Raw genomic sequence first — 23,374 nt, 5'->3', positions numbered from 1 at the left:
CCTTTTCCCTCCCAGGCCCGGCCTCCGAACCGACCCAAACCCAAGATGGCGGCGTCCCCCGCGTCCGCGGTCAAGCTGTCGGCGAGTCGGGGAACCTCCGGCGCCAGGAGACGACGGACGCGCTGCCGCAAGTGCGAGGCGTGCCTGCGGACGGAGTGCGGCGATTGCCACTTCTGCAAAGACATGAAGAAGTTCGGCGGGCCGGGAAGAATGAAGCAGTCGTGCATCATGAGGCAGTGCATCGCCGTGAGTCCTTCCGTTACTGTTCCTGCTGCTCTAGTGGCTATTTTTAGTTTGGCTGCCGGGGAGTCGTTCATTAGATTGTTCCGGATGGTTGCTATGGTGATTCAAATGAGTACTGCTTGATTCCTTGCTATTGAAACGATAGCAATAGACTTCACGACTGTACTCTGCATATTATAATGATGAGAATCAAGATGACTACAGTAAATGCTGTATTTATGGCCGAGGCGTTTATTTATGTAATAGTAGATCATTAGAGAAAGGCTGTTATTTCCGGAACGTGACAACTCATCATGTCTAATGTTTTACTTTAATAATAATCTAAAGCAGTGTTTCTTAACCATAGGGCCGAGGCCCATTGTTGGGCCGCTAAAAAATCAATCAATGTTTATTTATATAGCCCTAAATCACAAGTGTCTCAAAGGGCTGCACGAGCCACAACGACATCCTCGCTTCAGATCCCACATAAGGGCAAGGAAAAACTCACAACCCAGTGGGATGTCAATGTGAATGACTATGAGAAATCTTGGAGAGGACCGCAGATGTGGGTGAACCCCCCCCCCCAAACCTCCCTCTAGGGGAGACCGGATGCAATGGACGTCGAGTGGGTCTAGCATAATATTGTGAAAGTCCAGTCCATAGTGGATCTAACATAATAGTGAGAGTCCAGTCCATAGTGGGGCCAGCAGGAGACCATCCCGAGTGGAGATGTGTCAGCAGCGCAGAGATGTACCCAACCGATGCACAGGCGAGCGGTCCACCCCGGGTCCCGACTCTGGACAGTGTGGAGAATGCATATATGTCTTTTTACATAGCCATGTTTAGAATAGATAGTACTTTTCCCTTGTATATTCTACTAGTTTCTCTTGTGTTCAGAGGTCTGTTTAGTGCAGGAGTCGGCAACCCAAAATGTTGAAAGAGCCATATTGGACCAAAAATACAAAAACAAATCTGTCTGGAGCCGCAAAAAATTAAAAGCCATATTACATACAGATAGTGTGTCATGGAATTAAGAGGACTTAAAGGAAACTAAATGAGCTCAAATATAGCTACAAATGAGGCGTAATGATGCAATATGTACATATAGCTAGCCTGTTAGCATCGATTAGCTTGCAGTCACGCAGTGACCAAATATGTCTGATTAGCACTCCACACAAGTCAATAACATCAACAAAACTCACCTTTCATGCACAACCTTAAAAGTTTGATGGACAAAATGAGACAGAAAAAGAAGTGGCATAAAACACGTCCTAGAAAGTCGGAGAAAGTTATACATGTAAACAAACTACGGTGAGTTCAAGGACCGCCAAAATTAGTAGGACAAAACGGCGCTCGCCAAATACTCGAATCAGTGAAGCATGTTTAATTTAAACAGTGTGCTTTGTAACAATTAGGGAGGTTTGTGTCATGTTTGTCCTCCTACAGAAACCATATTAAAACAAAAATATATTTTTTTCCCCTCATCTTTTTCCATTTTTCATACATATTTTGAAAAAGCTCCACAGAGCCACTAGGGCGGCGCTAAAGAGCCGCGGGTTGCCGACCCCTGGTTTAGTGTCTTAAACCATCAGAATGTGAAATACAACCCCCAGTCTTTTCTTATCAATGTTGCGAGGGGGAGAGATGGGGGCTTTCTTTGTGTGCAAGGAGTTGGCTTTTCCATTTGAAAGTCAGATGTGAAGTGAATTACATGTACATAGCGCTTTTTCTCAAGTGACTCAAAGCGCTTTACATTGTGAGACCCAATATCTAAGTTACATTTAAACCAGTGTGGGTGGCACTGGGAGCAGGTGGGTAAAGCATCTTGCCCAAGGACACAACGGCAGTGACTAGGATGGCGGAAGCGGGGATCGAAGCTGCAACCCTCAAGTTGCTGGTACGGCCGCTCTACCAACCGAGCTATACCGCCGCAGATCAACTAGAGTAGCCGATATGAATAATAATAATAATAATAATAATAACTGGGATTTATATAGCGCTTTTATAAGTACCCAAAGTCGCTTTACATGTAGAACCCATCAATCATTCACACCTGGTGGTGGTAAGCTACTTATATAGCCACAGCTGCCCTGGGGTAGACTGACGGAAGCGTGGCTGCAATTTGCGCCAACGGCCCCTCCGACCACCACCTATCATTCTTCATTCAATTCACCGGTGTGAGTGGCACCGGGGGCAAAGGGTGAAGTGTCCCGCCCAAGGACACAACGGCAGCAATTTTTTGGATGGTAAGAGGCGGGGAGCGAACCTGCAACCCTCAGGTTTCTGGCACGGTTGCTCTACCCACTACGCCATGCCGCCCCATGAATGTATTGGTCTAGGTGGTTCTCCTAAAGCTTTAGTAAAACTTGATAATATTCCTATTCTGTCTTGGTGGTCCTTCTTACTCAGCATATATGTCATCGAAAGAACTTGGGATTGACCAGTAACTTAGATTCCCTGGGAGGAAGAGCTGGTCTGACGCAACAACAGCCAGCACTTCATCCATGGCCACTGTGGTCCGTACGAGCCGCAGCGGGGAAACAAATATGATACAAAGTATAAAATTTTTTATAAATAAAAAAATAAAATAAAATAAAATAAAAAATTAGAAAGTTAGAATATATAATACAAAATTAAAATAGAAATAAAAACACTGGATAAACACTAGATAAAACAGAAACATAGATAAAATTGAAATAAAAACATGAAAGTACTGGATAAAACAGATAGGCAAGCAGTGCATTTTAAAAACAAGAAGGCAGAGAAATGAGATAAAAGCTGTGCTAAAAAGGTGGGTTTCTAGTCCCTTCCTTAAACGGTATTATCAATATTATACATGCATTTATATTGAAAAATATCACGCTCAAAGAAATATAGTCAAATGCCCATCCCTAGTCGAAATATGTCATTACTGACTGTAAAAATTTCAAATTTCTCAGCCGGTCCTGCCACACACAGCCGTGTGTGTTGTCTGCGGCGAAGCGGGCAAAGAGGACACTGTTGAGGAGGAAGAGGAGAAGTTCAACCTGATGCTGATGGAGTGCTCCATCTGCAACGAGATCGTCCATCCTCACTGTTTAAAGGTAGCGTCTTTTAGTGAACACATGACCTGTTTGCTTGCTTGACATGATTTGTTTGCACAGGTCAAAGATTCAAGCGGAGTTGTTAACGATGAGCTGCCAAACTGCTGGGAATGTCCAAAGTGTAACTATGCTGGCAAAACTGGAAAAGTAAGCATCTGCATGGACTGGCATGCTTCATGTTTTGGTTTAAAGTATGTCCAGTTGTCTCCTGGCAAGAGAAATAAAGTCCACTTCTGTGTTTTTCTCATGTTCTGGCCTCCAAGCAAAAAAGGGGCCCCGGGTTTAAGTACGCCTCCAACCTCCCGGGCTCGCTCCTGAAAGAACCGCGTCCGAACCGGGACGCCAAGGAGGAGCCCGAGTCTCCTTTGCTGGTCTCGGCGACCATTCACGCTCTGACCGCCGCGTCCGGCGTCAAGAGGAAAGCCGAAAGAGACGACGTTTCCAGGAGGAAAGAGGAGGAGATTACGAAGAAGCGGCCCCCGCTGCTGTCCCTAGACGATTCGCCGCGGCCGCCGAGACCGGAGGACAACCCGCTGCGGAAGAAGAAGAAACTGTTTGACACCAGCGACGAACCTGGCAACGTCAAAAGAAAGGTAACCTATTAGCCACAACATTAGGTACACCCAGTGGTGTGCCGTCAGGCCTTCTCTGCTGGCCTAACATACCGTATTTTTCGGAGTATAAGTCGCACCGGAGTATAAGTCGCACCTGCCGAAAATGCATAATAAAGAAGGAAAAAAACATATATAAATCGCACTGGAGCCCGGCCAAACTATGAAAAAAACTGCGACTTATAGTCCGAAAAATACGGTAACCAGAAATCATAATTAAAGATAAAAGTAATTTTTTATTTACTTTCCCTAAATATCTAAAAGTATTCATATTCTCTTCATGTCATATTATGCTCTTTTCAGTACAGTTGTTTTTAGTTTTAGTTTGTATCCAATCAGAATTCAGCTAGCTTATGTTGCCATGCTGTACCAAATCTGCCCGGGGCCTTCAGAATCAACAATGTATGTGCACTCGAAGTGAACGGGAACATACAGTTGATAGACAATTGCAATAGCCAATCAGATCACAAGTTGTTGTCTGTAAGGCCTTCTCGCTGACCTTATGCTGTGATTGGATACTCACTTGGGAGTCCCAAGTGAGTATCCAATCACAAATTGCGAAAACAGAAAGTGGCACCGGAGCCATACGAGCCATAGAAAGTAGAGATGTCCGACAATGGCTTTTTTGCTGATATCCGATATTCCGATATTGTCCAACTCTTAATTACCGATTCCGATATCAACCGATACCGATATATACAGTCGTGGAATTAACACATTATTATGCCTCATTTTGTTGTGATGCCCCGCTGGATGCATTAAACAATGTAACAAGGTTTTCCAAAATAAATCAACTCAAGTTATGGTAAAAAAATGCCAACATGGCACTGCCATATTTATTATTGATGTCACAAAGTGCTTTTTTTTTTTAACATGCCTCAAAACAGCAGCTTGGAATTTGGGACATGCTCTCCCTGAGAGAGCATGAGGAGGTTGAGGTGGGGTGGGGGGGTGGTGTTAGGGGGTAGCAGGGGGTGTATATTGTAGCGTCCCGGAAGAGTTAGTGCTGCAAGGGGTTCTGGGTATTTGTTCCGTAGTGTTTATGTTGTGTTACGGTGCGGATGTTCTTCCGAAATCATTCTTGTTTGGTGTGGGTTCACAGTGTGGCGCATATTTGTAACAGTGTTAATGTTGTTTATACGGCCACCCTCGGTGTGACCTGTATGGCTGTTGACCAAGTATGCGTTGCATTCACTTGTGTGTGGGAAAAGCCGTAGATATTATGTGACTGGGCCGACACGCAAACGCAGTGCCTTTAAGGTTTATTGGCGCTCTGTACTTCTCCCTACGTCCGTGTACACGGCGGCGTTTTAAAAAGTCATACATTTTACTTTTTGAAACCGATACCGATAAGTTTGAAACCGATACCGATAATTTCCGATATTACATTTTAAAGCATTTATCGGCTGATATTATCGGCAGTCCGATATTATCGGACATCTCTACAATAAACTTCTCAATCAATCATTCAATCAATCAATGTTGATATATAATTCACAGAGAAACTCATTAAACAGTGAAAAAAATGTTTAAAAAAAATACTTTTTTGAGTGCTAAAATTGTAAACTAACACATTTTGCTGTAGCTCTTGTATTGAATCTCATCATGCAGGTGTTCCTAATTTTATGGCCATTCAATTGTATGAGTATCGCCTTAGCAAAGACTTGGCTCTCCAAGTACCACCATAATGACAAACATTAAAATACAGTAGCGTAGTAGACCTAAGTATTCATCAAGTACCACCATAATGACAAACATTAAAATACTGTAGCGTAGTAGACCTAAGTATTCATCAAGTACCACCATAATGACAAACATTAAAATACAGTAGCGTAGTAGACCTAAGTATTCATTAAAAACAAGGCAGAGGTTATATTTAAGAAATATATTTAATATTTTGGCCACTGTAACATGACACACATTTTGAACAGTAACACAGTTTGAATGTAGGAAAATAAAACACTACATTCTACATGCTTGGACCTCTTAAGGCCCAAGCTTTTTGTTTCCATGCTTTTTTTTATTTCTCTTTGCTATTTGGGCTTATTGGACCCTATTTAGAATAAAAACTAAGAATCATCTTTTGATATGATGTACTTAGTCTGTAAGTACACAAACGTGTACTTCATGTTTAGTGACATGGTAATTCATATTTTTAAACACTTTTTTTTCCCAAATTCCATTGTATGTTATACTCTTCTGACACCACCAGATGGCAGTATAAGTGTCCACATAAGGGCCATAAGACCCCAATTCAGTAGTGTACACACAGCTAAAAGGTGCTGTCCACGCATGTGGCCACTAAGCCTTTAAAGCAGGGGTGTCAAACTCAAATACAGAGTGGGCCAAAATTTAAAACTGAACAAAGCCGCGGGCCAAGGTTGAACAAATTAACCTTTTAATAGGGACCCAAACAAGTTTTGCATTGAATATTGAACAAGCAAGGCTTATATAACTTTATAGTGACATGCAAAATCGAATTTCAAATAATAATAATAATCATTCAAAAATATCAATGGCATATCAAATAAAATTTAAATAGAAATTGAATGCCTCTTTTCTATTTGCAGCCTTCTGAGGTAAATATCAAAATATACTTTTTCCACAGGCTAATAATAAATTTGAAAATAAAATAACAATAATGAATGAATCAAACATTCAACCCTTGAAGTAGCAAGAGAAAGTGCATCAATAAAACGTTAATTATTGCTCAGTTTGCTACACTGATTTGCTTTAACACTGAATATATATATATATATATATATATATATATATATATATATATATATATATATATATATATATATATATATATATATATGTATATACTTATATAATATAATATATATAGTAGTGCAAAATCAACTTCCAAAAAACAAACGAAAAAACATCAACGGTATATTAAATACAATTTAAATAAAAAATGGAATGCCTCTTTTCTATTTGCAGCCTTCTGAGGTAAATATCAACATTAACTTTTTCCACAGGCTAATACATTTGAAAATAAAATAATGAATACATCAACCATTCAGGCCTCAGTTTGCGACACACTGATCTAATCTGATGTGCCCAAGCCAGATACCTGCCATCTTTATTTGGATGCTAGTTCATTAATGTCGGGGCTCAGGTGGGGGCGGGGTTGGTGGTAGCGGGGGGTGTATATTGTAGCGTCCTGGAAGAGTTAGTGCTGCAAGGGGTTCTGGGTATTTGTTCTGTTGTGTTTATGTTGTGTTACGGTGCGGATGTTCTCCCGAAATGTGTTTGGCATTCTTGTTTGGTGTGGGTTCACAGTGTGGCGCATATTTGTAACAGTGTTAAAGTTCTTTATACGGCCACCCTCAGTGTGACCTGTATGGATGTTGATCAAGTATGCATGCATTCTCTTATGTGTGTATAGAAGCCGCATATATCATGTGACAGGGGCCGGGACGCTGTTTGTATGGAGGAAAAGCAGACGTGACGACAGGTTACGGAGGACGCTAAAGGCAGTGCCTTTAAGGCACGCCCCCAATATTGTTGTCCGGGTGGAAATCGGGAGAAATTCGGGAGAATGGTTGCCCCGGGAGATTTTCGGGAGGGGCACTGAAAATCGGGAGGGGCACTGAAAATCGGGAGGGTTGGCAAGTATGAGTATTAGTGGTGAACAGAGGTGGGTAGAGTAGCCAGAAATTGTACTCAAGTAAGAGTACTGTTACTTTAGAGATTTATTACTCAAGTAAAAGTAAGGAGTAGTCACCCAAATATTTACTTAAGTAAAAGTAAAAAGTATGTTGTAAAAAACTACTCAAGTATTGAGTAACTGATCAGTAACATACACACACATATCATACATATATATATATATATATATATATATATATATATATATATATATATATATATATATATATATATATATATATATATATATATACACACACACACACACATATATACATATATATATATATATACACACACACATATATATATATATATATATATATATATATATATATATATATATATATACATACATTGATATATACAGTATATAATTTATATTTATTTGTTTTGCCGTTTTTGTTTACATGTTAATAGTGTTTTAATGAATATACATGCATGTTTAACACATATAGATTCCTTTGTTTCATGAAGACAAGAATATAAGTTGGTGTATTACCTGATTCTGATGACTTGCATTGATTGTAATCAGACAGTAGTGATGACAAACGTCCACGTTTTCAAATGGAGGAGAAAAAAAGTTACTCCTTTTTAGTCTAATACCACATGAAAGTGGTTGGTTTTTGGCATCTTATATGTCCAGCTTTCATATTCGTTTTTATACACTTTACAAGAAATACATTGGCGGCAAACTCCGTAGCTTGCTAGCTTGTTTGCGCAGGCTTTCGGAGACTCTTATTTTGAAAGCGCAGGCGCGATGGAGCGGCACTTTTATTGTGAAGACAGGAACTGTGCAGTCAGTCTTTAGGCTTTTGACGGGGTGTACGGTCGAAATAAAAAATTGTCTTTTTTCCTTCACACTTTTGATTGATTGATTGGAACTTGTATTAGTAGATTGCACAGTACAGTACATATTCCGTACAATTGACCACTAAATGGTAACACCCCAATAAGTTTTTCAACTTGTTTAAGTCAGGTCATGTGACCCCTGGCTCTGTTTGATTGGTCCAACGTCACCAGTGACTGCATCTGATTGGTGGAACGGAGTGAACGTCACCAGTGACTGTATTTGTTGAAACGCAGGCACTATGAAGGTCTGTCTGACAGACCAAAACAAACAAAGCGTGCATTAACAGATCGATAAAAATTAGTAGCGAGTAGCGAGCTGAATGTAGATAAAAGTAGCGGAGTAAAAGTAGCGGAGTAAAAGTAGCGTTTCTTCTCTATAAATATACTTAAGTAAAAGTAAAAGTATGTTGCATTAAAACTACTCTTAGAAGTACAATTTATCCCAAAAGTTACTCAAGTACATGTAACGGAGTAAATGTAGCGCGTTACTACCCACCTCTGGTGGTGAATGTGGTGGCACCGCCACTGTATAATACCGGCGGGCCAGCTCTAATGTTAATTTGATATTGCCTCAAGGGCCAAATGAAACTACACGGCGGGCCAAATTTGTGAGTTTGACACCCATGCTTTAGAGGTTTTGAATCAAGTTATTTTTTGGTCGTACCCCAGTTTGAGAATCACTGGTCTATTTACTCAATTTTCTTTCTTTTGTGTGCGAAAAAAGCTCTCCAAACCGGACGATCCTCTGACGGCGAAGGTGCTGAGACACATCAAGACGGAGAACGACCTCGGCGAGTACGAAGACATCCAGGAGTCCCGCCAGGAAGACCGGTTCTCTTTACACGCGCTCCATTTCAAAGAGAAAAAGGAATACGACGGCCGAAAGGAAGACGAGGAGGAAGATTATGACGTGGACAGGACAGAGGACAAAGGCAAGGTCCTGAGGAGTCCCCTGAGGAGAACGTCGCCAGGCAAGGAGGGCGACCACGGAGCGGGACCCAGTGGCGAGCCGGGTGACGTCAGTGCTCAGGTAAAAGTTTGCCATCAACGCAGACGCCCCGCCAACAGAGACAAGGCAGAAGACGGCGTCAACAACAGGACAGACGATCATGAGCCGGCCAATCGGAGGGCGCACAAAGCAAAGGAAGGCCAGAACAGAAGACCCGAACAGAAGACGGAGGAGTTCCTGTCCAATCACAACCACAGGCCGGTCAAGGTGGAGCCCGAGAACGACGTAGCGGTGGCAAATCCACGATGGCCGCTCAACAACGGCAGCGGCGACCTCGGCGGCTGGCTGAGAAACAGCGGGCGGGAGCAGAACGGGACGCCGCGCCGCCACTCGCCGCTCAGCTCTAACCGCGGCGCGCCGATGGCGCCGCGTCCGCTCCCCTGCCGCTCCCCGCCCAAATGCGTCCAAATGGAGCGCCACGTCATCCGCCCGCCTCCCATCAGCCCGCCCCCAGACAGGCTGCCTCTGGGCGACGGCGAGGAGCACGTGATGCAGCGCGAGACCTGGATGTTTGTGTTCGGCCACCTGGAGCACCGAGACCTCTGCGTGTGCATGCGCGTGTGCAGGACCTGGAACAGATGGTGAGTTGCATCATGGGAGCACGAGGTGGTCCCTGCCCGCTGAAGGTCTTTTTTTTGTGTGTCCAGGTGCTGCGACAAGAGGCTGTGGAAGCACATCAACCTGAACCGCTGCAAGTCCATCACGCCGCTCATGCTGAGCGGGATCATTCGAAGGCAGCCGGTGGCTTTGGACCTGAGCTGGACCAACATCTCCAAGAAGCAACTCAGCTGGCTCATCAACAGACTCCCCGGTACACGCTGTCGCTTTTTTTTATAAACAATGCAGAGCGGTGCACGGGACGTAAAACATCAGCCAGGAGGTCATCGGTGCGTCTTCTCCGCCGCAGGTTTGCGAGTGCTCCAGTTGTCCGGCTGCTCGTGGGTGGCTGTCTCCGCTCTTTGCACCTCCAGCTGTCCTCTCCTGAGAATTCTTGACGTCCAGTGGGTGGAGGGACTGAAAGACGCCCAGATGAGGGACATTCTGTCACCGCCGACTGACAACAGGCCAGGTAGGAGCCAGCTAGTGTGGTATTAAAGGCCTATTGAAATGCGATTTTCTTATTTAAACGGGGATAGCAGACCCATTCTACCAATTATATTCTCTGTCTTGTTTCACTAAAAGAACCTGCAAAACAAAACTTTTTTTTTTTAAATTAGGATGAGTGAATATTTTTTTAATATTCACAAATAATTTAGTATTTTATTTTTGAAATTTTACTCCTTAAGTTTTGAGTATTTTTGTTTTTAATTTCAATATTTTTGTGCCGTTGTAAAAACCTGCAAATGTGTGTAATTTTTTGTCAGTGAGTTCAAAGTGAAAGGACTAATATTGACAAAAAATTATGCACTTTTTGTATGCTCATTTTTGAATTATTTGTTTTTTTAATTTTATTTCCATATTTACCATTAAATATATTTTTATTATTTAAATACCAATCATATTTTCTGTCTTGTTTCACTGGAAGAACCTGCGAAACAAAACTTTTTTTTTTTTTAAATTAGGATGAGTGAATATTATTTTATTAATATTTACAATTTTGTATTTTATTTTTTAAATTTTACTATTAAGTATTGTTGAGTATTTTTGTTTTTAATTTCAATTTTTTTTTTGTGCCGTTGTAAGAACCTGCAAATATGTGTAATGTTTTGTCAGTTTTAGTTCAAAGTGAAATGACTGTGTGTCATACTTGATCATTTCGCGATATTGCCATATTTTTGCTGAAATTATTTAGTAGAGAACATCGACGATAAAGTTTGCAACTTTTGGTCGCTGATAAAAAAGCCTTGCCTGTTCCGGAAGTAGCAGACGAGTAGCGTGACGTCACAGGTTGTGGAGCTCCTCACATCCGCACATTGTTTACAATCATGGCCACCAGCAGCGAGAGCGATTCGGACCGAGAAAGCGACGATTTCCCCATTAATTTGAGCGAGGATGAAAGATTTGTGGATGAGGAAAGTGAGAGTGAAGGACTAGAGGGTTCAGATAGGGAAGATGCTGTGAGAGGCGGGTGGGACCTGATATTCAGCTGGGAATGACTAAAACAGTAGATAAACACAAGACATATATATACTCTATTAGCCACAACACAACCAGGCTTATATTTAATATGCCACAAATTAATCCCGCATAACAAACACCTCCCCCCTCCCGTCCAATACAACTCAAACACCTGCACAACACACTCAATCCCACAGCCCAAAGTACCGTTCACCTCCCCAAAGTTCATACAGCACATATATTTCCCCAAAGTCCCCAAAGTTACGTACGTGACATGCACATAGCGGCACGCACGTACGGGCAAGCGATCAAATGTTTGGAAGCCGCAGCTGCATGCCTACTCACGGTACCGCGTCTGCGTATCCAACTCAAAGTCCTCCTGGTAAGAGTCTCTGTTGTCCCAGTTCTCCACAGGCCAATGGTAGAGCTTGACTGTCATCTTCCGGGAATGTAAACAATGAAACACCGGCTGTGTTTGTGTTGCTGCGGTCGGCCGCAATACACCGCTTCCCACCTACAGCTTTCTTCTTTGCTGTCTCCATTGTTCATTGAAGAAATTGCAAAAGATTCACCAACACAGATGTCCAGAATACTGTGGAATTTTGCGATGAAAACAGACGACTTAATAGCTGGCCACCATGCTGTCCCAAAATGTCCTCTACAATCCGTGACGTCACGCGCTGACGTCATCATACCGAGACGTTTTCAGCAGGATATTTCGGCGCGAAATTTAAAATTGCACTTTAGTAAGCTATTGGCATGTGTTGCAATGTTAAGATTTCATCATTGATATATAAACTATCAGACTGCGTGGTCGGTAGTAGTGGGTTTCAGTAGGCATTTAAAGCTGCCTCCAACACTGATAAACATCCATCCATACATCCATTTTCTACCGCTTGTCCCTTTCGGGGTCACGGGGGTCGCTGGAGCCTCTCTCAGCTGCATTCGGGTGGAAGGCGGGGTACACCCTGGACAAGTCGCCACCTCATCGCAGACATTGATAAACATCAGATGGCAATTCCTTGTAACCTTTTATGCAAGCTTCAAATTGACTACACACACTTACTCTTAGGATCCAAAAGGGGCCCACAATTTTTTTATTTTTTTTTTACTTTCCATCCATCCATCCATTTTCTACCGCTTATCCCTTCCGGGGTTTCAACATTCGAAATTTAGATCTATTTATTTATTTAATTATTTTTCGACAAGTTTTTGTTTTTTTATGTTTTATGTAGAGATGTCAGATATTATCGGCCGATAAATGCTTTAAAATGTAATATCGGAAATTATCGGTATCGGTTTCAAAAAGTAAAATGTATGACTTTTTAAAACGCCGCTGTGTACACGGACGTAGGGAGAAGTACAGAGCGCCAATAAATCTTAAAGGCACTTCCTTTTCGTGCCTGCCCAATCACATAATATCTACGGCTTTTCACACACACAAGTGAATGCAAGGCATACTTGGTCAACAGCCATACAGGTCACACTGAGGGTGGCCGTATAAACAACTTTAACACTGTTACAAATATGCGCCACACTGTGAACCCACACCAAACAAGAATGACAAACACATTTCGGGAGAACAGCCGCACCGTAACACAACATAAACACAACAGTACAAATACCCAGAACCCCTTGCAGCACTAATTCTACAATATAAATGATAAATAAATGATAAATGGGTTATACTTGTATAGCGCTTTTCTACCTTCAAGGTACTCAAAGCGCTTTGACAGTATTTCCACATTCACCCATTCACACACTGATGGCGGGAGCTGCCATGCAAGGCGCTAACCAGCAGCCATCAGGAGCAAGGGGTGAAGTGTCTTGCCCAAGGACACAACGGACGTGACTAGGATGGTAGAAGGTGGGGATTGAACCCCAGTAACCAGCAACCCTCCGATTGCTGGCACGGCCACTCCCCCCGCTACCCCCATAGAAGTTATAATAAGGTGAATGAATAGTAAAAGAAGGAATAAAAAGAACATAAAATAACGTAAATAGAAGTTATAATAAGGTGAATAAATAGTAAAAGAAGGAATAAAAAGAACATGAAATAAGTTAAATAGAAGTTATAATAAGGTGAATAAATAGTAAAAGGAATATAAAAAACATAAAATAAGTTAAATAGAAGTTATAACAAGGTGAATAAATAGTAAAAGGAATAAAAATAACATAAAACCCCGCCCACCTCTACCTCCTCATGCTCTCTCAGGGAGAGCATGTCCCAAATTCCAAGCTGCTGTTTTGAGGCATGTTTAAAAAAAATAATGCGCTTTGTGACTTCAGTAATAAATATGGCAGTGCCATGTTGGCATTTTTTCCCATGTCTTGAGTTGATTTATTTTGGAAAACCTTGTTACATTGTTTAATGCATCCGGCGGGGCATCGCAACAAAATTAGGCATAATAATGTGTTAATTCCACGACTGTATATATCGGTATCGGCTGATATCGGAATCGGTAATTAAGAGTTGGACAATATCGGAATATCGGATATCGGCAAAAAAGACATTATCGGACATCTCTAGTTTTATGGCCTTTTTGTCAATTTTATTTTTCCATGGGAAAATGCGACTTGTCCAGGGTGTACCCCGCCTTCCGCCCGAATGCAGCTGAGATAGGCTCCAGCACCCCCCGCGACCCCAAAAGGGGCAAGCGGTAGAAAACGGATGGATGGAAAATGCAAAATATGCAACATTTCTAAAAAAAACAAAACAAGTTGCAGAGTGGAATATTTGAGGTTTACAGCACTGAATAGGTCAATCATTTGTGGCAAGATTGAGTTTGACACAGCAGACAAGTAGACAAAAATAGGATCATTTATACAATGCCTACTGAACTTTTAGTTTAGTTTAGTTTAGTTTTGTTTATTATTATTTCTTTGGTCAGTGGTCAACAAAATAAACAAACATTAATTCATAAATTGACAATTTTAAACGCCTTTCCTACTTCGATTTTGTACTTAGAAAAAAAAATCAGCCTTTGTCAGACAATTTGTGTAAGTTTAAAATCGAAGTAGGTAAGAGGTTTTACCTTCTTTCCATTTTTTTTTTTCCTGGTTAAGGGGCTCGGTCCGACACGCCTGTCCGCTGTCCCGGACACATATTTTATCATTTCCCTAATAAATACAATCCTGGATCTGATTCCACCCAGGTACTTAAGGCTGCCAGGACCTGAGCGACAGGCCCTATGAACAATCTCAAATACAAGATGTAGTTAAACCAGGAGACATCGGGGCTCTGGTCTCAATCTTCATAGAAATGTGACATTTCCTTTACACGACATGTTATAAATACTCCTTGTACACAACATAAACACTGTAAACACTACATAAACAGAAAGAGGGAGAAACTTGGTTGAGTATGAGTTTGAAGTATATTATATATATATATATACTTATATATATATATATATATCTCTGCAATATTAATATATCTGTCCAAGATTATTTCCATTGCATTTACGCTCATCAAAGCTCTGTGAATGAAGCTCATGGTTTTCTGGCACATTGTGGTGGTTAATATTTTCCCATTTTTTCAATGGGTAGGAATGAGAGTTGTTTGGTTTCACTGGAAAAGGCATAGCGGGATGTGGAGGGGGGCGTGGCCTGCGGACCTGCAGCGAAGCGGGGTGTGCCAGGACCGGCGTCGAAATCTGCGACAGGGAGCAGCCGGGAAGGAGAGAGGGGTTGATGGTGGAGCGAGAGCGAGACTGACGAAAAGACAATTGCTGAAAAGCACAAATACAATTTATTGCAAAATAAAACATTGTTGTAAAACTGGAAAAGCCTGGCATGTCGATGACTGGTGGTCCGCAGAACCCGGAAGCGCAAGTCTTCCATGGCTGGAGGATGACCCCCTGACGGCTCTCGCTCGCCGGAAAGACTGGATAAATTGTCTTTGTGCTTTTCAGCAATTGTCTTTTCTTCAGTCTCGCTCTCGCTCGTGCTCGTGCTCCACCATCAACCCCTCTCTCCTTCCCGGCTGCTCCCTGTCGCTGATCTCGAAGCCGGTCCTGGCACACCCTGCTTCGCTGCAGGTCCGCAGGCCACGCCCCCCCCCCCTCCACACGGGATTACAAAACAGCCGTTATAATGAGAGGACTGAAAGAGGTCTTAGGCAAAAGTGTGTATACGTTTATATTCTATTCTAACAACGTTACGAGTTTGTTGTGACTAAATGTAACGTGTTTATGTTTGCATTGCAAATTAGGTTTTTTCCCTTTGACTCAGTCTGGACCCCCTCTTGTGGATCCAGTCTTTGACTGATATTTTTTTACTCTTCCCCTTTTCCCAACATCACCTTTTTCTCACCTTTTTTTTAAGGAGCGCCGTAAAAATGGCTGCGCCGTCGGCGGTCTCGTCTTGTCTCCCTGTAACGTATGTCTGCTCTTAGTGGGACTGTGCCGAAAATATATTTTTCAGTTCTTATGTGTCTTGTGCATGTTAAGAATTGACAATAAATCCTCTTGAAGCTTGAATCTTGAATAAAAAACAAAATTTCTAACCTTCAAACTGAACTATCATATCACATAGGGAACACATGTAATGCCCCTTTTGGGCCCTCGGGTTGCACAAGGGTTAAAGCAGGGGTGTCAAACTCATTTTAGATCGGGGGCCACATGGCTACTCCCAAGTGGCAAAATACCCCCCCCAAAAAAGTTCAGTTTTAAAGGATGTCCCATGGAATACATTGTGGTGGTCTAATCTGCGTCATCCTCCAAAAGGCCAGTCAGACAACAGGAGCAAGCTGCGGCACGTGGAGGACATCCGGCTGGCCGGTTTGGACATCACGGACGCCACGCTGCGCCTCATCATCCGCCACATGCCCTCGCTCTCCAAGTTGGACCTCAGCTACTGCAACCACGTCACCGACCAGTCGGTCAACATCCTGACCGCTGCCGGGACAACCACCCGGGACTCTCTGACGGACATCAACCTATCAGGTGGGTTTCGTCTACTTGGTTTGGACGAAGGTGTTGGGTCACACTACGCCCCTTGGTTCCCTAGCAACTGGAAGTGTGCATCCTTAGGAGTGTGGGGTGGACCGCATATGTGGGGACCCCCCCTGGGGGACTAGTGCAATGGATGTCGAGTGGATCTAACATAATAGTGTGAGAGTCCAGTCCATAGTGGATCTAACATTATAGTGAGAGTCCAGTCCATAGTGGATCTAACATAATAGTGAGAGTCCAGTCCATAGTGGATCTAACATAATAGTGTGAGAGTCCAGTCCATAGTGGATCTAACATAATAGTGTGAGAGGCCAGTCCATAGTGGATCTAACATAATAGTGAGAGTCCAGTCCATAGTGGATCTAACATAATAGTGAGAGTCCAGTCCATAGTGGATCTAACATAATAGTGAGAGTCCAGTCCATAGTGGATCTAACATAATAGTGAGAGAGTACAGTCCATAGTGGATTTAGCATAATAGAGTGAGAGTCCAGTCCATAGTGGATCTAACATAATAGTGAGAGGCCAGTCCATAGTGGATCTAACATAATAGTGAGAGTCCAGTCCATAGTGGATCTAACATACAATATGAGTTGGGAAATGGTGTTAGATGTAAATATAAACGGAATACAATGATTTGCAAATCCTTTTCAAGCCATATTCAGTTGAATGCACTACAAAGACAACATATTTGATGTTCAAACTAATACAACATTTTTTTTTTTTTGCAAATAATCATTAACTTTAGAATTTGATGCCAGCAACACGTGACAAAGAAGTTGGGAAAGGTGGCAATAAATACTGATAAAGTTGAGGAATGCTCATCAAACACTTATTTGGAACATCCCACAGGTGAACAGGCTAATTGGGAACAGGTGGGTGCTATGATTGGGTATAAAAGTAGATTCCATGAAATGCTCAGTCATTCACAAACAAGGATGGGGCGAGGGTCACCAATTTGTCAACAAATGCGTGAGCAAATTGTTGAACAGTTTAAGAAAAACCTTTCTCAACCAGCTATTGCAAGGAATTTAGGGATTTCACCATCTGCGGTCCGTAATATCATCAAAGGGTTCAGAGAATCTGGAGAAATCACTGCACGAAAGCGATGATATTACGGACATTCGATCCTTCAGGCGGTACTGCATCAAAAAGCCACATCAGTGTGTAAAGAATATCACCACATGGGCTCAGGAACACTTCAGACAACCATTGTCAGTAACTACAGTTTGTCGCTACATCTGTAAGTGCAAGTTAAAACTCTACTATGCAAAGTGAAAGCCATTTATCAACAACACCCAGAAACGCTTCGCTGCGCCCGAGCTCATCTAAGATGGACTCGTGCAAAGTGGAAAAGTGTTCTGTGGTCTGACGAGTCCGCATTTCAAATTGTTTTGGAAACTGACGCAAAGTTGAAAAGCCAGCATCTGTGATGGTATGGGGGGGTGTATTAGTGCCCAAGACATGGGTAACTTACACATCTGTGAAGGCACCATTAATGCTGAAAGGTACATACAGGTTTTGGAACAACATATGCTGCCATCTAAGCGCCGTCTTTTTCATGGACACCCCTGCTTATTTCAGCAAGACAATGCCAAGCCGGCGGCATGGCGTAGTGGGTAGAGCAACCGTGCCAGAAACCTGAGGGTTGCAGGTTCGCTCCCCGCCTCTTACCATCCAAAAATCGCTGCCGTTGTGTCCTTGGGCGGGACACTTCACCCTTTGCCCCCGGTGCCACTCACACCGGTGAATTGAATGATGGTGGTGGTCGGAGGGGCCGTTGGCGCAAATTGCAGCCACGCTTCCGTCAGTCTACCCCAGGGCAGCTGTGGCTATGAAAGTAGCTTACCACCACCAGGTGTGAATGATTGATGGGTTCTACATGTAAAGCGACTTTGGGTACTTAGAAAAGCGCTATATAAATCCCAGTTATTATTATTATTATTATTATAAGCCACATTCAGCACATGTTACAACAGCATGGTTTCGTAAAAAAAGAGTGCGGGTACTTTCCTGGCGCCGCCTGCAGTCCAGACCTGTCTCCCATCGAAAATGTGTGGCGCATTATGAAGCGTAAAATACGACAGCGGAGACCCCCGGACTGTTGAACGACTGAAGCTCTACATAAAACAATGCAATTAGTTTCCTCAGTTCCCAATCGTTTACTGAGTGTTGTTAAAAGAAAAGGTGATGTAACACAGTGGTGACCATGCCCTTTCCCAACTACTTTGCCATGTGTTGCAGCCATGAAATTCTAAGTTAATTATTATTTGCAAAAAATAAATAAAGTTTATGAGTTTGAACATCAAATATGTTGTCTTTGTATCATATTCAACTGAATATGGGTTGAAAAGGATTTGCAAATCATTGTATTCCGCAGTGTTGGGACTAACGCGTTACTTTGTAACGCCGTTAGTTTCGGCGGTAACTAGTAATCTAACGCGTTATTTTTTATATTCAGTAATTTAGTTACCGTTACTACATGATGCGTTACTGCGTTATTTTACGTTACTTTTGATGTAGTATCGGCTAGAAACAGAAGCGCTGCGGTGTCGTTCTTCTGAATCTTCCTCTGTCACAAGCTGGAGAGAAGAAAAGAGGCGCGGTCTATGTGTGTGTGGGTGTGGGTGTGGTGAGGCACACAATAAGTGATCCGCGGTTTGATATATGAAACAAACAAAAAAAGTTGTTGTCACGTTCAGTCCACACACAGCGTGGTCATGGCGAGCGGAGTAACGGAGGAGCTTGAACGCCCCCGCCATTGAATCGGTGTGTTTATAAGTGCAGACTCGGTTGTGCAAAACGAGGGTTTTAAACACATGCTGAACGTGCTTGAACCACGTTACGACATCCCGTCGCGCACCCACTTCAGCAATAAGATTGTGCCAGATCTTTATGAGCAGGAGAAGAAAAAAGTTGTGGATGAACTATCCCGAGCATCATCTGTTGCGCTCATGACAGACGGGTGGACGTCCAGCGGAACTATAAGCGCTCACTTCATCACAGCAGACTGGGAGATGAGAAGACACGCCCCCTCTACGAGAGTCACCTTGCGCAGGTGCTGACACAAGCAGTGGAGGACTGGAAGATAAAGATATCTCAGTCACACGTGATAATGCCAAAAATCAAATAATTACAGAGAATGAGGCAGGACTGGGACCACAGATAGGTGCTTTGCACATGTAGTGAATTTGGCATCACATCTCAGTCAATAGGATGGAGCGCCTCTTTGGGAGGATCAGGAAGGTTTCCTACTTCCACCCAAGCACAACAGCTGCTCATGTGCTTAAGACAAAGCAAGAAATGCTAAAGCTGCCTGCTCATACATGATGTCCCAACGAGGTGGAACTCCACTTATGATATGTTGGAGCAGCAGGCAGCTATATACTCTGCATTGACCCACAACACCCTGAAGACAAATGTCACCCTGTCTGATGATGATGTGAGAGTGGAAGATGAGGTCCTCCAGGTGCTTAAACCCCTCAAAAGTGTTCCATCTCTACTGAGCACTGAAACTTCACCATCTGTGTCAATGATCCTGCCACTGAAAACAAGGATTGTACAATCCATGGCTCCAAGTGTGGAAGACAGCAGCATCACTCCAGATGTCAGGCTTAATGTGCCTTCTTATGTTGCACTTTAACTTGTTTTTTTATTCATGGTCATTGGTCCAAGTTTAAAGAAAGGAGGAATGCTTTTTTATGTTGCACTGATTTTCATTAATTATGTTAAAAGGGAAATAAAAATGCATGTCAAGTTGATCAACAGATTGTATTATTCTCCAGTGCAATAACAGTACTGAAATGAAGGCAAAAAGGGCATTAATGGGAGCTTAAAAAAAAAAAAAGAAGAAAAAAAGAAGTAACTAAATAGTTACTTTTCACAGTAACGCATTACTTTTTGGTGTAAGTAACTGAGTTAGTAACTGAGTTACTTTTGAAATAAAGTAACTAGTAACTGTAACTAGTTACTGGTTTTCAGTAACTAACCCAACACTGGTATTCCGTTTATATTTACATCTAACACAATTTCCCAACTCATATGGAAACGGGGTTAGTACATACACATTTAAAAAAACACATTTTTGGTGACAAAAATACATCTTTTATTCCCGTAATTTTCCCGTTTTTTGTTTATTTTAATTGTGAAAAAAAAAAAAGGTAATAATAATAAGAAGAAGCTCATCTTAATGAGATGTTTTTTAACCCCCAGGTTTGCACGGTGAGACGTTATTATTATTGTTGTTCAGAGGTGGGTAGTAACGCGCTACATTTACTCTGTTACATCTACTTGAGTAACTTTTGGGATGAATTGTACTTCTAAGAGTAGTTTTAATGCAACATACTTTTACTTTTACTTGAGTGTATTTATAGAGAAGAAACGCTACTTTTACTCCGCTACTTTTATCTACATTCAGCTCGCTACTCGCTACTAATTTTTATCGATCTGTTAATGCACGCTTTGTTTGTTTTGGTCTGTCAGACAGACCTTCATAGTGCCTGCTTTTCAACAAATACAGTCACTGGTGACGTTCACTCCGTTCCACCAATCAGATGCAGTCACTGGTGACGTTGGACCAATCAAACAGAGCCAGGCGGTCACATGACCTGACATAAACAAGTTGAAAAACTTATTGGGGTGTTACCATTTAGTGGTCAATTGTACGGAATATATACTGTACTGTGCAATCTACTAATAAAAGTTTCAATCAATCAATCAAAAGTGTGAAGGAAAAAAGACACTTTTATTTCAAACGTACATCCCGTCACAAGCCTGAAGACTGACTGCACAGTTCCTGTCTTCACAATAAAAGTGCCGCTCCATCGCGCCTGCGCTTTCAAAATAAGAGTCTCCGAAAGCCAGCGCAAACAAGCTAGCGAGCTACGGAATTTGCCGCCAATGTATTTCTTGTAAAGTGTGTGAAAACGAAAATGGAAGCTGGACAAATAAGATGCCAAAAACCAACCACTTTTATGTGGTATTAGACAGAAAGGAGGAACTTTTTTTCTCCTGCATTTGAAAACGTGGACGTTATCATCACTACTGTCTGATTACAATCAATGCAAGTCATCAGAATCAGGTAATACACCAACTTATATTCTTGTCAACATGAAAGAAAGGAATCTATATGTGTTAAACATGCATGTATATTCATTAAAACACCTTTAACATGTAAACAAAAACGGCAAAATAAATACATATAAATGATATACTGTATATATATATATATATATATATATATATATTTATATATATATATATATATATATATATATATATATATATATGATATGTGTTACTCAGTACTTGAGTAGTTTTTTCACAACATACTTTTTACTTTTACTCAAGTAAATATTTGGGTGACTACTCCTTACTTTTACTTGAGTAATAAATCTCTAAAGTAACAGTACTCTTACTTGAGTACAATTTCTGGCTACTCTACCCACCCCTGTTGTTGTTCTGAAAAGGTGTGTGTGTCAGTGTGCAACAGGGTGACGGACCAGGCGCTGACCTACTTCAAGCGCTGCGGCAACATTCGCCACATCGACCTGCGCTTCTGCAAGCAGGTGAGCAAGGAGGGCTGCGAGCGCTTCGTGGCCGAGATGTCGGTCAGCGTGCAGTTTGAGCTGCTGGACGACAAACTGCTGCAGAAGATCCAGCCTCTGCCCGCCGACTAGAGCGCCGCCGTCCAGCAGGGGGCGACACAGGACGCAGGACGCAGGACGTTCCTCCTACAACTACTGAGCCAGAATGTATAAAAAAAAAAAAAACATTTATGTTCCCCTGAAGACTTTATTTTGTTCCTTTTTTTGCACTCAAAGGTATTTATTGACTATTTTCTACCATGGCGGTGTTAATTTCTCTGTTCTAATGCAAACGGTTGCATTGCAAGAGTGCTATTTTTGTATCAGAAAGCCTTTCTATGATATTCTAATATTGATAATCAATCTTGTCATTTTGTTCATTTTGGTAGCTTTTTTGGGACTTGTTGTGTACTTTCTTTGCACCTTTACTGATGAATGATGTGTTGATGTAGAGCAGGGCTAGTCAAGTTAAATGTGAAGTGAGCCACACTGCAGAAACATGCATCAAAGATCATCTATTTGACAGTTCTAGTCCTGCTGTTGCGTGTGTTAAAATGTATTTTTTCCCCTTATTGCCATTCCTCCATCTTGTTCTTTGTCAGATGACCTCCGTTGTTTTCTTAGCAGGCAGCTTTTTAACACTAAGCTGTCAGAAGTTTGCGCATAAAAAAAAGATTTTCTTTCTTGTGCCGTTGGAAGAACCTGCAAAAAATGTTTTTTTTTTGCACCAAAGTTCCTTCAATCAGGGTATATTTGTTTTATTAATATCTACAAGCAGAAACTATGACTTAAAAACAGGCTGATGCACTTTTTTTTAATGTTTGTTTTAATTTAGTGTTTTTATTTTTCCAATTGGAACTCCACTCTTAAGTTGTTTTTTTTATTAAAATTATATTTTTGTCTTGTGCCTTTTTTTGCATCACATTAAACACATTATTTTTCAATGTGAACTCAATGAGGGGATTTATTTGTATTAATATTCACAAACTACAAGGTAAAAACTGTAAGATGCACTTTTTGTATGCTCATTTTTGAATTGTTTTATTTTTTTCCCATATTTACCATTAAATATAGTTTTATTTAAATACCAATTATATTCTCCGTCTTGTTTCACTGAAAGAACCTGCAAAACAAAACTTTTTAAAAAAAATTAGAATGAGTGAATATGTTTTTAATATTCACAAACAATTTTGTATTTTATTTTTGAAATTTTACTATTAAGTTTTGAGTATTTTTGTCTTTAATTTCAATATTTTTTTTGTGCCGTTGTAAAAACCTGCAAATGTGTGTAATTTTTTGTCAGTGAGTTCAAAGTGAAAGGACTAATATTGACAAAAAT

General features: G+C 41.6%; 1 protein-coding gene across 4 annotated transcripts in view; it reads left to right on the top strand.

Moving 5' to 3' along the window:
• The window catches only part of kdm2bb (lysine (K)-specific demethylase 2Bb), a 68,488-nt gene extending 45,537 nt beyond the window's left edge, over positions 1 to 22,951 (top strand). For 2 of the 4 annotated variants that reach the window (XM_072912082.1, XM_072912084.1), the window contains 9 exons: positions 16 to 246; positions 3,162 to 3,305; positions 3,366 to 3,453; positions 3,561 to 3,898; positions 9,153 to 10,018; positions 10,085 to 10,248; positions 10,345 to 10,506; positions 16,223 to 16,441; positions 21,932 to 22,951. In XM_072912082.1, coding sequence (XP_072768183.1) covers positions 16 to 246; positions 3,162 to 3,305; positions 3,366 to 3,453; positions 3,561 to 3,898; positions 9,153 to 10,018; positions 10,085 to 10,248; positions 10,345 to 10,506; positions 16,223 to 16,441; positions 21,932 to 22,128 — 2,409 coding nt within the window. In that variant the 3' untranslated portion in view covers positions 22,129 to 22,951. Of the gene's footprint in view, positions 1 to 15; positions 247 to 3,161; positions 3,306 to 3,365; positions 3,454 to 3,560; positions 3,899 to 9,152; positions 10,019 to 10,084; positions 10,249 to 10,344; positions 10,507 to 16,222; positions 16,442 to 21,918 lie in introns of all 4 variants that reach the window. The other 2 variants (XM_072912083.1, XM_061927501.2) reach the window with 2 other exon arrangements.
• Positions 22,952 to 23,374: the final 423 nt, after the last annotated feature.

Source organism: Nerophis lumbriciformis, linkage group LG32 (genome assembly GCF_033978685.3).
Source record: "Nerophis lumbriciformis linkage group LG32, RoL_Nlum_v2.1, whole genome shotgun sequence".
Taxonomy (NCBI): domain Eukaryota; kingdom Metazoa; phylum Chordata; class Actinopteri; order Syngnathiformes; family Syngnathidae; genus Nerophis; species Nerophis lumbriciformis.
This window is presented reverse-complemented; position numbering and strand designations above follow the sequence as displayed.